General features: G+C 67.2%; 2 protein-coding genes across 4 annotated transcripts in view; one reads left to right on the plus strand and one right to left on the minus strand.

Moving 5' to 3' along the window:
* Positions 1-7,605: 7,605 nt before the first annotated feature.
* On the plus strand, positions 7,606-10,555 carry LOC133068070 (basic proline-rich protein-like). The gene is made up of 6 exons (XM_061159137.1): positions 7,606-8,104; positions 8,214-8,279; positions 8,336-8,722; positions 9,432-9,502; positions 9,664-9,866; positions 10,012-10,555. The coding sequence occupies exons 1-6, from the start codon at positions 7,606-7,608 to the stop codon at positions 10,553-10,555; spliced, it is 1,770 nt and encodes a 589-aa protein (XP_061015120.1).
* Positions 10,556-11,018: 463 nt separating this feature from the next.
* Positions 11,019-13,978, minus strand: part of BRF1 (BRF1 RNA polymerase III transcription initiation factor subunit) — a 59,890-nt gene continuing 56,930 nt past the window's right edge. For all 3 annotated transcript variants that reach the window (XM_061159559.1, XM_061159558.1, XM_061159561.1), the window contains one exon: positions 11,019-13,873. In XM_061159559.1, the coding sequence (XP_061015542.1) occupies positions 13,836-13,873 (38 nt within the window). In that variant the 3' untranslated portion in view covers positions 11,019-13,835. The remainder of the gene's footprint in view (positions 13,874-13,978) is intronic.

A 13,978-nucleotide genomic window follows, 5' to 3' on the forward strand; every position in this document is an offset into this window, starting at 1 on the left:
CTGGAACTCCCTGGCCTCTGGTGGTGGGTCCGGACCAGGTCCCCGCAGGCTACTGGGGCCCTGGGGGCAGGAGAGGGGTCTGGAGTGAGACTGGAGACGTGTTTCTGGGGGCCTGCTGGGCGCAGGCAGCTGGGAACTAGGGCTCGGGGTACACTGGGACGTGAACACCAAGGGCAGCAGGGGGCTGGACTGAGGGGCCCAGGTGACGAGGCGCCGTCCACAGGGACCCGGAGGAGCAGGAGGAGGGGGTGCCGTGGCTCCCAGGGGAGCCTGCTGGGCCGGGCTGGGCCCCTCAGCAGCACCAGGAGCCTGGGAGGGGTTTAGGCAGGGGCGTCGGGGGATTGCCATAGCCGCCTGCTGGGGAGGGCGGGAGACCAGTGCGAGGGGCCTCGGCCGCTGTCCAGAGCGGAGTGGCCTTGGGCCCCGTGGGAGCGAGTGCCGGAGGAGGAGGGAGTGGAGGACGGAGCAGGGTGAAGGCCAGGGGATGCGGGCCACACCCTGGGAGCCCGCCCGAAAGCCCCCTGTGGGTCTGGGGGCCTCAGAGACCTGGCCTAGCCGTGCTAAGAGTGGACGTGGAGACCCACACACACGCACGCACACACACACACACGTGCACGCACACACACACTGCCGTGAGTGTGGACTGAGTGGACGTGGAGACCCCCCCACAAGCGCACGCACACACATGCACACACACACATACACGCGCGCACACACACTCTGCCGTGTCCATGCCCCAGGGCCGCTGGGACAGACCGCCGCAACCTTGGCGGCCTAAGACGGCAGGGACTGGTTATGCCGAGCCGTGAAGGCAGGCCTACCTGCGCTGAGGCGAGGGGAGGGCAGGCTGCCTCCTGGGCTCCAGGGAGAGCGGACGCTGGCCTCAGCGAGCTTCTAGAAGCCGCTGCTCTCTTGGCTCCTGGCTGGCACCTCCACCTTCTTCACAGCCAGTGACACAGCAGGCCTGTTCCCATCTGGACTCGGACCCGCCGGCTTCCCCTCAAGACGACCCTGGCTCCCTCTACACAACCCCGGCCCCCTGGTGATGACCCCGGCCGCCTCTGTAGCCCAGGACACCCCCCAGGGCCCTCCACTTAACCATGTCTTTGCCATGTGAGGTTCCACACTGGCAGGTTCTGGGAATACCGTGTGGACATGGGAGCCAGGGCAGGATCCCAGGTAGAGTGCAGCCTGCTGGGCCCCTGGCAGGACTCGGGGGGCTCCTGCTGGCCACTGCCTCGTCTTTCCCTCCAAGAGGTGGGGGCAGGGTTGTCTGCCACGACTGGGGTGGGAGGAGAGGGTGGCTGCGCACGGTCCCACGGGACCGGGGGCCCGGAGTCCCCGTGGGCTGGTGAAGGGCTTCCTGGTGGCCCCAGCCTGGGGGATGCCCCGGGCGGCGTCCAGCAGTCTGGGCAGGTGGATGGGTGGACGTCGGCTTCCTCCAGGGCTCAGCCTTTCCCAGAGCAGGTGATGGGCAGCCCAGGGGTCCAGAGGTCAGGCTGCTGGTCAGGGGGTTCCTGATGAGGGGGTTCCTCCGGCAGGGGCAGTGGGGGCTGGCGGGCCGCGGGAAGCCCGGGAGTCAGGCTGCGGGTTTCAAAGCAGGGGTGGACCTCAGGCCTGGACATGGGCAGAGCCAGAGGGGTCAGGGAGGGTCAGGGTTGGGGGCGTGGGGCTCCAGGGGCACCCACCTCCATCTCGTTCTCCTCCTAGGCAGCGCGCCCCCACCCACCAGTATCTCCCCATCAGAGGACGGGAGGACCGGCGGCCTCCCCAGAGGCCTCTGCACTCTCGCCCTGACCCTGCTCCTGCTCAGGCTCGGAGCCCCTTCCCTCCCTCTGGTCTTGTCCCTCCTGCCCTGCCTGGCCTGGGTGCCCAGGCTCCACCGTGGACTCGTGGAGCTGGGGTAGACGTGCTCAGGCACTGGCACCTTGGCCTGCAGCCCAGCCCTCCTGCTCGCCCCGACCCACCCTAAGCCCCCAGTCCCCTCTCCACGCCGTCCAGCCCCGGCCCTGCCTGCGGCCCACCGGTCCAGGTCGGATCTGGGGTCTGTGTCTCCTGCTACAGCAGCCCCACCCCTGCACCTCCAGGTGCCCAGCCCCTCCCTGGAGCCTCCCAGGGTGTGAGGAGGGGGTGCCTGCTGTCCTCCGCCCTTTCTGGGGTCGCTCAGAGCGCCCGCGGCAGCTCACGGGCAGCTGTCGTCCTCAAGGACGGCTGAGCTGGGGGCGGGTGACACAGCGCCCCTTACCACTCAGGCTCCTTTCTCTCAGGGGGACGCCGTGGGCCTGGGGAGGAGGTGGACTGCCTGGCCGGGCGGGGGTCCCTGAGGGTGGCCTGCCCCCTCTCCCTGGCATGGCCGAGGTGGCTTCCTGGCCCCCAACCCCTGTGGGATCTCCCAGGACAGAGTGGCCTGCAAGGGCAGAGTCAGACGGAGCGGAGGCAGCGGGACAGCACCTGGCCCACGGGCCAGAGTCCCTGGGAGGATCTGGAGGGCTGCAGGGGCGAGGGGAGGGCTGGGGCCTCTTGGGGGGTGGGGGGCATGTGTGCGGGCCCCCGGCTCTGACCTCACTCTGACCCCCCTCAGCGCCAGCTCCTGGATGTGCACAGGCTTGGACTTGCAGGATTCGCCCTGGGCCAGGGGCGGGACGAGGCCCAGTGTTCCCAACCCCCAGGCGCCCCGGGGTCTCGAAGGGAAACAGCGCAGCCAGGAGCCCCAGGAACGCACGCGCCCCACTGCAGCCGGGTCTGCCCGGAAGGCACGAGCCCGGGAACAATGCCCTTCGTGTGACAGACTTTCCCTCCGTGGGAGAAAATAGAGCTTGATAGAATGGCGATTTCCTGCATTTGTGCTATGCCAGAGAGTGGTTCACACAGGGACCTCCCACAAAGAGGAGCTCCTCGCCAAGTCGGCTGGGGCCCCAGCGCCCGGCAAGGGTCCACCCCCTGTCCTCCAGGCCCCTGCCCTCCTCCCAAGCCTCAGCTCCAACCCTAGCAGCTTGCTTACATGCAGAGGGGCTGGCAGCAGCAGGGCTGGGAGGGGCATGGGGGCCTTCCTGGAGGAGGGCACCTTGGACAGAGTGGGCCATGAAGACAGCTTCTCAGGGGACAGAGAGTCCAGGGCAGAGCAGATGGGTTGCCACGGTGAGGGCAGGCCGTGGGCACTGCCGTGGGTGGAGGGTAGAGGTTACAGGGAGGCGCAGCAGCAGCAGAGACTGGGCCTCCTTCCACGTTCTGAGTGAGGAGGGGGGCGGCTTGGAGGCACCCCTGGATATGGTGATGCTGAGTGCTTATGGCCCATGAGGGCCGCCACGGGCTGAAGGCCCCGGTACCTCTGTCCTGGTCAGACCCAGAGCCCAGGGGACCACTGACCTGCTGAGGCGGGCAGGCAGGATCCTGAGGGCACCCCTGGGGTCTTTCCCTTCCCTTTCCCAGAGTAGGTTTGTGGACAGGGCCTGGGAAGAGGGGGTTTGATCCGGAGCAGGGCGCCTGTGGCCAGGACGGAGTGCCAGGCCCAGGCTCACACCGCGGGGTTCTTGGACCATGTGCTGAGGACGCCATCTCCACCCACCTCTTCCCTGAGGACAAGCCACCAGCCGGCCCTCATGCCCAGTAATTCCAGTGCTGACGCACCCTCCAGGGCACACAGCCTGGTAGGCTGTCCCGACCTCCGTGTTTCAATCTTTCTCTGTCCCTGGACATAGGGACTCAAGTGAGCTACGAGCCGCCCACCACACCTCAGCCAAGGGGGGCCACCCTGTGGTCACTGGCCTCTTGGTCTCTCCTGGGGGAAGCCCTGGCTGACCACCCTCCTGCCTTCTGCGGCTTCGGCCACTCCCACACCCAAAGCCCACCACGGCCACACCTCTCCTTGGAGCTTACACCTCACCCCCCATTCAGGGCCCAGAGCACAGAGGTGGTGGGATCCACTGCCTTGCCCTGGGGACACAGGGCCCTTCTCTGCAGGTGCTTCAGACAGCATTGCAGGGCAGGGCCTCAGGGCTGAGATGAGGCTTCCCTAGGATACCCTGCCTTTTCATACTGCTCATGATGTTCTCAAGGAGAGAATACTTAAATTGCAAAAAAACTAAGACCATGGCATCCAGTCCCATCACTTCATGGCAAATAGACGGGGAAACAATGGAAACAGTGACAGACTTTATTTTCTCGGCCTGCGAAATCACTGCAGATGGTGACTACAGCCATGAAATTAAAGGATGCTTGCTCCTAGGAAGAAAGGCTATGACAAACCTAGACAGTGTGTTAAAAAGCAGAGGCATCACTTTGCCAACAAAGGTCCATACAGTCAAAGCTATGGTTTTTCCAGTAGTCCTGTGTGGGTGTGCGAGTTGGACCATAACGAAGTGCTGAAGAATTGATGCTTTCAAACTGTGCTGTTGGAGAAGACTCTTGGACTTGCAAGGAGATCAAACCAGTCCATCCTAAAGGAAGTCAACCCTGAATACTCATTGGAAGGACTGATGGTGAGGCTTCAATTCTTTTGCACCCGATTCGAAGAAGTGACTCATTGGAAAAGACCCTGATGCCGGGAAAGACTGAAGGCAGGAGGAGAAGGGGACGACAGAGGATGAGATGGTTGGATGGCATCACTGACTCAATGGACATGAGTTTGAGCCAACTCTGGGAGATGGTGAAGGACAGGGAAGCCCGGCGTGCTGCCGTCCAGGGGCCACACAGAGTCAGACACAACTGAGCGACTGGACAACAGGACATCCAGCCTCAAGGCTGGTGGGCAAGCAGCCCCACTGCTCCCCCACCCCCCAGCGCTCCTGCTGGCCTCTGAGGGGGCAGTGGCGCACCACGAGGGTGGGAAGGCCCCCCCTGCCCACTGCCCTGCTGCCCCTGCCTTCCCTGGGGCAGGCACCCTGCACGGGGTCTGGCCCCCACTCCTCGCCCCCCCAATTCTTCACAGGTGTTCCCCCCAAATCTCTTCCACATCAGCGCCCCACTTGGTCTTTCAGATGGGATCAAGTTCAGGTCGTCACCCCCTCTCCTGGACCTTGTGATGTCCAGGTGGCACGGTCCCCCTCTTGCTCTGACGGGTGCCCCAGCCGTTTGCACAAGCTCACTGCCCCTTGTGAAGCACTGGTGCCGTCCTGGTGCGTTACAGCTGAACTCAGAGCGGGTTGAGGCTGCAGAGGCCCAGCACCACGGAGATGCACCCATGGTGGAGTCTGGGTGAAAACTCTCCCCGGGGCTCCTCGGGCCTCAGGCAGTGGCGTCCAGCACTCCTAAGACTTCTGGGACCAACTGCTCATGTTAAATCCCACGATTGGAAATAACCACAGTGAGAGCCATGATGATTTTTTCTGGTTGAGTTGGACTGAGTCGGGGAGGGCTTTGCAGGGTGGAACACAGTGTGTGTGGGGTGAGGGGAATACTCAGAGGAAGGCACTGCAATTCCAGGGCTCTAGGGAGGGGAGGCAGGCCAGGGCCAGCCCAGAGAGGTCCGTCCTGTGTGGTGGGAAGGGGGCAGAGGTTGGGTAAGGACAGGGGAGCTGTGTCTACCATCACCTCCTGCAGACCTCACTCTCAGCTGTGGGTGAGCACGTGACTGAGGCCGGGGCCTGGTGAGCGGGGACGGATGAGGAGGCCTGCCGTGGCCCCAAGTGGACCGCCTGTCCAGGATGGGCAGGACTGCTTGGCGGAACCCAGTGCAGGAGCAACAGGTCTGGCCCAGGTGGGGAAGTACCGGGAGCCCCGTCTCCCTCTTCCTCCTCCAGGCCACAGTCCTGCCCAGCCTGGAGCCCCAGTGGACTGCTCCTCCTGCTGAGGCAGTGGAAGCTGAGTTCCACCCTCTGGGACTTGAGCTCTGCCTGCTGCTGTTCTTAACCTCGTGGAGCCTGTCACCCCTGACAAGGATCAGAGGAGGAGCACAGGCCTGCGAGGGGCACCCCTCTGCCCAAGGGTCGTCCTCCTCCTTCCCCGCCCTTCCCGCAGCTCTATGGGATCTGATCTCATGAGCCCAGCCCCCATCAGCCTTTCCCGGGAGTGACTGTTCTGGCTCGTCCGTTCACCCTGCAGACGGGCACACGGAGACCCAGAGGAAAGGGCTGAGCCGAGACCAGCCTTGCCCCTGGTCTGGCTCGGAGCCCCCGGCCCAGGGCCCAGGGCGGCCTCGGCGTCTGGGCCTCAGCTCGGAGCGTTTCCTGCCTCCCGCCCCAGCCCAGCCCCGCAGGAAGTGGCCGCCTCCTGAACAAAGGGGCCGGCGGACAATGGCCATTGAATTGGGCCGGGGCGCTCGCGCACGGACAGGCCACCAGCTGCCCGCGCTGATAAGACCACTCCGCGGACTCCACGGGCTCCTGGACCCCAGGTGGGGTCTCGCGGCCGGCGCGGCCCCGGCCCGCAGACGGGCGGCCAATGGGGAGCCAACCGGCGCCCCGCCCCCAGCAGGCTCCTCCCCCACTTGGCCCCGCCCCGCGAACGGACGACCAACGGGAGTCAACCCTAGGCGGCCCCGCCCCCGCAGGCTCCTCCCCCACATGGCCCCGCCCCGCGGACGGGAGGCCAATGATGAGCCAACCCGGGGCAGGCACGCCCCCAGCAAGCTCCTCCCCCGCCTGTCCCCGCCCCAGCACGCACGCCGGCTGGACCTGTCGAGGGCTGCAGAAGCCGCGCTTGGGGAAGTGTTCCCTCGGAAAGCGGAGGAAGTTAGCGCCTCCTGCGTTTCCTGCGCCTACTGGAAAAGTCGGGGAGGGCGGCCCTAGCTCTCTGCGAGGGTCACGCGCGGCTCGCTGTGCTCCGAGAGTGGAGCGGGCAGCCTGATCCTCATGCCTGCCTGGGGCAGTCCTCTCGAGGCGCCCGGACACGTGGTGAACACGGTCAGCTCTGTGTACAGAGGCTCAGCGCCGAGAGCCAGCTCCAAGAGAGAGCAGTGGGGCTGAGGTCAGGAGTCAGCCCTGAGCTGGTTCTGCAGGGCCCAGGTGACCCAGGTCATCACCCCTGGTCTGGGAGGCTCTGAATGTGGCAGGGGGTGTCCGCGTCCAGGAAGGCATCGCCTGGAACCTGCAGGGAGGACAGGACTGAGAGGGGCAAGACCTAGAGGTCTGGGAGAACCAAGACCGGCTCTTTCTTCCCGGTGGGATGACACAGCCCACTTCCGGGCCTCACATGCCCCAGGCAGGGCAGGGGTCTGGGGAGCTCAGGCCTACAGCAGCCCTGTTCTGTCTGTCCAGCCATGATGGTGGCAGTGGCTGTGGATAAGGTGACCGTTGGAGCGTTTGCATGGTGACTGCCAAGGTTCTAGGGGTGGGGCTGGGTGGGGAGAGATGGTGATGGGGGTGGTGGTGCGCCAGCAGCTTGTGGGCAGAGTCGCATGGCAGAGTGCTGGGGCTGCAGTCACTGGGGGTGGTGCTATAAGTCAGCCCACGTAGCTCCAGGTGCTTCAGTGAGGCTGCCCAGACTGCCACTCAGTGGCCTGGGGTCATGCCCTCCAAGGAGCCAGATGACCCCTGCCAACTCCTCTAGCCCTTCTTGCTCACGTGCTGTGAGCACCCCATCTCCTGACTAACCGAGGTAACTGTGGTCACTGGGCAGGTAGACACACCTGACCTTCAGGTGGACACAGCTGGACCCTCTCGTGGACTCATGCCAACCCTGGGCTACCTGCTGTGTTGTCCTCCACCCTGTGCTGGCCCTGGCTGTGTCCTGACCTGCCCACCTTCTCCACTCCACCCTTTGATCCGAAGCCTCAGAACTGTGGCCGCCCTCCGGCCAGAGGCCACGTGGGACCCGGTGCCCACCTCGATGCCCCACCGCGGTCTCCACAAGCATGGCCAGGTTCTCACGGGTCACATGGTGTTCCGGGAGCCATCCAGGCTGGGCCACAGACCCCCGGCCTGCGTGAGCAGCCGCCCGCCCAGCCTCCGCCCAGCACCAAGCCTGCTGCTCCAAATGCAGGAAGTGGGAGGCCCGGCGGCTTCTGACTCCCGCCCTTTATCAGCCCACGCCGCTTCCTGCGGCCCGCGCAGCCTGCACCCGCGGCGCCGGGACACCAGCTCATCAGTGACTCATCGAGAGCCTGCCCTGGGGACACCCGGGCCCACGCCCCCCTACTCCTGCCCTCAGCCCAGCCCACATCTGGCTGGCAGGGCCACCCACCGGCTTCTCCCCATCTTTTAGTCCGTCCCTCCCTCCCCCACCCACAACCAGAAGGGCTGAGGTGCCCCCACCTCTTTGTGCCCCCCCGTTCCCAGTGCCCGTAGCCAGTAAGGTGGGCAGCCAGGGCTGCAGGGCCACGGGGCTGAGCACAAGCTCCTGCTGTGAGCACAAGACGCTTTGTGGCTTGCCCCCTCCCACGGGCCCTGCTGTCCCCCAGCCCCCAGGAGCACCGACACCACCACCTCTGGGGGCCCCGAGCTCTCACCACCTCTGCCGGTGCAGTCACCCAGCCCCAGGCTGGCGGCCCACCTTCCTGGTCTGGGCCCCATCATGGCCTGTCCAGCTCCTCCCTCTTCTGGTCTCAGTGTGGACCCCTCCTCCTCTTCTGGACCGACCCCTACACCTCTCCCGTCCTGGGGCCTCTCAGGGGATGCCTCCACTCCACAGAACTTGTCTCTGACCTTTCCTGAGCCCCCAGACTGCACCAGCGGGAACCCAGACTCTGCCGCTCACGGGGAGACCCCTCCTCCCTCACCCCAGTGCACCCCTTGCCCAGTGCGCCTGGGGACACCCGTGTGGGTCAGGACGGGAACTGAAGTTGGGGGTGGGATGGGGCAGAGAGGGCACTGGGAGGCCCATCTTGGTCTGAACTCGCAGGCACCCACTGGGCCAGATGTAAATGCTAAAGGAACCACCAGCTGTTGGGGTGGGCCCTTCCCAAACAAGTGCAGACCCCTCCCTGGAGCCAGGTCCTTGTGGCACCGACCCCCACGTGTGCACGTGTGCACACACACACACACACCCTACAAGAGGGTCCTCGTGGCACACACCAGCCGTCCCACTCAGGCCCACCCTGTAGGGCCGCCTGCAGGCTGGCCAAGCAGACCCCCCTGCCACTTGCCACGCCTGTGGGGCTAGAAGTGGGCTCTGCTCAGGGTGTGCCCACGTGTGCACAATGCTCCTTTGCACCCTGTGGCCTGGCCCATGACCACCACGCCACCCCCCACCCCCAAGATTTACATTTCCAGGCTGGGTCAGTGACCATCGCTGGGAAAGTCTGTCTCTGCCCAGGGCCCACCTGGGGTCCACCAACTGGGGGGAGGGGTGGAGTGCCATCACAGGCTGGTGAGCTCGGCGCCCAGCCCTCAAGCCGCCTCTCCATCACTGCAGGCCCTTCTGCCTGCTCCCCAGTGAAAACCACAGGGCCCTCCCGCTCAGCCCTGCCTGGCGCCCCGTCCCCCCGCGGCCCCCTCGCCTCTGTCCCACATAGTGGCTCTGCTCATGCCCACCCCTGCTGCCACATTTGCCCGCAGCATGGGGGCCGTTCCCCCAGGAGTTGTCCCTGTCCTCACGGCCGACCACAGACCCTCAGAGCTTCGGCAAGGTCTGCTGAGTAAGTAAACCCATGAACTGATGAACGGGGACTGTTTTCCAGAGCCCTGCATGTGGCTGGAAGGAACACCTGGCAGGGGCTTGTGGGGAGGGAAAGCCAGAGGTGCAAGACCCCTGGGAGATCTGTCCGGGGTCCCTGCCCCCTGCCTTCAGGTCCTGCTGGTGTGGCCCCAACTGACCCAAGACCTCCCACCCTGGGAGCGTCCCCCCAGCTGCCGGCTCAGCTCCACAGCTGCTGAGGCTGGTGGCAGGGCCCACAGCAGTCAGGCCCCTGCCGAGCCCTGCATGGGCACTTTCCCAGGCCCCACCAAGGCGGGCACCTGGCAGACAATGTCTTTATTCACTATGACCTCCGGGTGGGGGAAGCGATTACTCAGTCTGCATGGGGTGAAGGGCCTTCCTCGCCAAGGAAAGGACGGTCCCCACGCTGTCTGGCAGGGCGGCGCTGCCTCCAGCCAGCCAGGCCTCTGGGGCTGAGCTGAGTCTGCGCGGCCTCTGCAGGTGCCCCTGTGAGGTGTGGCAGCCTGCCTGGCACCGGCCCCACTGCGGCCTTCCACTGGCCTCGCCGGGCCCACCACTCTGGCCGCTGCCCCCCCGGGACCCACGTGGGCCATGGTGTGATGGCTTCCTGAGCAGCGCTCTTCTTGCAGCGGGAGGCCAGAGCGCCTTGCCTCTGCCGCCGCCCACAGCCCCTGGGAAGGGCCTGGGCGGTCAGGGCCTGAGGCCCGCAGCCTTGGAACCCATCCCTTGGACCCCACCCCTTGCCAGCCTGGCTGGGGCCCAGGCCTCCCCAGGGACCGGTCGGCCCTCCAGGCACGTAGGCCAGGACGACGCGGGGAAGCACCAACCAGCCAGGGCAGCTGCTGCTTGCCCGCGAGCGACCCCGACTTGGAAGCCCCCACCCCCAGGAGGTAATGGCCCGTCGGGGCCCCCAGCGGGCCAGTGTGCACATGCAGAGGGCCAGCTGTCCTGTGGATGTGGCCACGGGAAACCAGGAGATTGTGGGGAGGACCCCTGGGCAGGGGCCCAGAACCCAAGGCAGTGAGGCGGGCAGCCATCCACCATGGGACGGATGGGCAGCAGCCACCCAGGAGCCCAGCGTCCCCGCCGGCCCGGCTGGTCCTGGGGCGCCCCCTGCTGCCCGGGGCTGGCCCTGCAGTGCGGCAGCGGCGGGGGCTCCCTGGAGGCGCAGGCAGCTGGGCTGAGGGTCTGGACTCAGGGGGTCCACTGGGCCCTGAGGCTGAGACGAGGGGTGGCCGGAGCCCCGGCGGTGGAGCCTGGGGTGACACGCGGGCCCACGGCCGGGCAGGTGCTGCTTTCTGTCCACACTGATCCCCACGGTCTTGCCGGGCAAGGGGGTCCTCAGCCCAGAACAGGGTGGGCGTGTGGGTGAGCCTGGGGCACCCACGCCGGTGGGGGTGCCACAGAGCGGGGATCCCGGGGGCAGAGCCGTCCTGGCCTACCAGCGACTGGATGGTGCATCAGAGAACAAAGACCCTGAACGGGGCTCGCGGCTTCAAAGGCAGCCTTTATTGTGCCGGGAGCAGCGTCCCCAGGGTCTGTGCTGGACCCCACCTGGGGCCTGGGAGGCAGAAGCTAGGCACTTGCCTGGCAGCCTGAGGGTGGCCGGGCAGAGATGGCCGTGGGGCTGGGCCCCTTGAGGCAGCGTGGGCGAATCCACCCCCTGGTGACCCCAGGCCTGAACGTCCTCGCCCTCCCGGGGCCCCCTCAGCCCAGGGGGGACAGGAGCCCCCTCCCGGTCCCAGACTTGCAGCCTCACTTGGCCAGCGCTCCAGCCTGCTGAGAAACGGATGGAGGACCGGGGTGTGGAGACAGCAAAGGGGCTTGGGGAGGGCAAGAGCTGGATGGGAGGAGGGCATCGGTCCGGGGCAGCAAGACGGGGGGCTGGCCTGCACCTCGCCCAGCGCTGGGCCGTGGAAGCAGCATTTGTGCGGCTGCCAGTTGGCAGGGCACAGTGGGCGCTCAGGCTGGGCTCTAGCAGAGGGGTATCAGGGACCCTGGTTCTCAGGGGCCCCCCTGAAGCCGCCCCTCCCTCAGAGTGACCCCCCAGCGCCTGCAGAGGCCGTGGTGGCAACAGGTAGCCACCAACTCTGCTGCCCATCTGGAAGCCTGACCCACCTGGACACAACCATGGGAGCCAGGAGGGCGTGGGGAGCCGCTGGGAGGGGGCAGGTGTGCAGGCCGGGGCCTGGGCAGGCCGGCTCGGGAGGGGGCTCCCTGCCACCTGCGCGCACCGGGGGTGTCTCGGGCCTGCCCCCCTTCTTGGGGGGCCTGAGGCAGCAAGTGGCACGACGCCGTGGCCCACACAGTCCCGCCGGGAATGGCACCCGTGGCCCAGACTCTGTGGCCCAGAGGGGCGGGAAGGGCGCGAGGTCACGGAGCGCGGCGTGGACCAGGTGCCAGCAGGCGCTGTGTCCTCTGTGGGCGGCGGGCGGCCCTGTCACGGGGGCCCTGTGAGGGTGCCCGAGGCACCATCAGGCCTTGGACCCCAGAGCTCAGCCCCGCTGGGGGTGGGCCTGGGTCTCGTCAGAGCCCAGGACCCGGCACCCTGACGGTGGCCCCAGGGCCACGGGTGGAGCGGCGTGAATGGCACCGGCGTGTCCGTGCACGCGTGTGCACCTATGGGTGTGCAGGCCGTGCAGTCCTCTCCTGGCCAGCCCTCCTCCGCCCCCCCAGGCTGCTGGGGGATGAGCTGGGAAAGCAAGACTGACAGGGAGAGCAGGACACCCTCAGGAGGGGCAGGCAGGGGGCCTGGGGAGCCCTGGCCTCCTGCTGGAGGAGGCAGCCGCTCCCGAGGCCGTGCGGGCCCTGGTGGCCAGTCGCACGCCCTGCTCGAGCGAGGCCCCATGGAGGACCCTGCTGACCTCAACCTGAGTGGGCGCAGCTGGGGACGGGGCCTCCGCACCCTGTGCCTCGCCCGGCAGCTGCCCCGCGCTTTCTCCTCCCCGGACGTGCTCAGCCCGCTCCCCCGCCCCTGGCTCAGCAGCCTCACCTCTGCAGGCCGGTCATCAGCCCCTCCTTTGTGAAGGAAGCCCTGCAGGACGGCCCCGTCTACCTCCCGGGGAAGCATCCAGCCAGACCTCTGTGTCTAGAACACGGCAGGCGCGGCCCGGCCACCCCCGCGGCCGCCAGCCCCCCGCCCCCGGAGGCTCCCAGGCTCCGGTCCAGCACAGCACCTGCTCCCCGTGCGGGGCCCAGGGCCTTCGTGTGAGGGTGGGCAGTCACCGGTTCCCCAGCTGACAACCGGGCACCTGTGGAGCCTGGAGACCCCGCACTGCCCCCAACCTCGCTCCTCCAGGGAGCCGGACAGGGCTGCAGACCACACACTCAGCAGGTTTCAGCTCAAGCAACCATCTTCCTGTTTCACCAGCCAACCTTCCACTCCAGCCTGCCTGGTGCCCTGGGGTCCCGGCCGAGGGGCACAGCGAGGGCCTTGAAATCCCCCCGTGAGCCGTGATGCCCTCTGGGGTGGACACCACGGGGCCTGCCCACCCCAGATGGGGGCTGAGCCCCCGGGGGCAGGTTGCTGTGGCTCTGCCACCGTGAGAGGTGGGTGGCCGAGGCTGGCCTGGAGGAGCGGAAGCCTCTGTGGACCCCTCGTGGGCGTCCCCCGCACAGCCATGCCCAAGGCCAGGGCAAGTGCTCTGGGCCTTCCAGTAGTGAGGCTGGCCCAGGAGGTTCCGAGTGCCGCCAAGCAGAGAGCCTCTGCCGGTCACGCCTCTGAGGACAGGGACCCAGGTGCAGCTCAGGCAGGAGGTGCCCAGACGGCTGCGCCCGCATCTGCTGAGTGGTGCTGGCCACCCCGCGGGGCCGGACGGGCTGTGGGCTCCTTGGTGCACGTCTGCGGGGCGCCCAGGCCCGGGCACAGCGGGGAGGGCCTGGCTGGGCGTCAGCTGGACACAAAGTGCTTCTCAGACGCAGTGAGGTGGCGAGGGGCGCAGGCTCCCGGCCCCCGGGGCAGAGCAGGGTCTGGACCCCGACAGGCCTCCACAAGCCTGGACACGTGGCTGGGACTCCCTGGGCCGCAGTTTCTCTCCACAGGACGCAGCAGAGCCACCGGCAAGGGTTCCTGGGGCAAGAGACCCAGCTCTGCCGAGAGACAGATACACTCCTCACGTTGCTCGCATCAGGGTCCCAACAGCGAGGCCACGAGATCGCGGGCAGCTGTGCGCAAGGGCCGCCGGGCAGCGGGGCGCCCATCTTGTCACCAAGTCTCGGTGCTCACCAGGGGCTCACCTGAGGCCGTGGGACCCTCAGGAGCCGGTGGCGGGGCCACCAGCGGACGTGCCGGACGTGAGGTCGCCTCAGTAGCCATCGTCATCGTCCCCGTCACAGCCGTAATCTGCAGAGCGCAAGGCAGTAACCACGAGGGGTGAGGCCCGCCGCCCCCCGCCGCCCTGCCGGCCCCGCCCCCACCGACGTGGCGCTGCCGAGCGCCCGCCCGCAC

Source organism: Dama dama, chromosome 13, assembly GCF_033118175.1.
Source record: "Dama dama isolate Ldn47 chromosome 13, ASM3311817v1, whole genome shotgun sequence".
Lineage (NCBI taxonomy): Eukaryota > Metazoa > Chordata > Mammalia > Artiodactyla > Cervidae > Dama > Dama dama.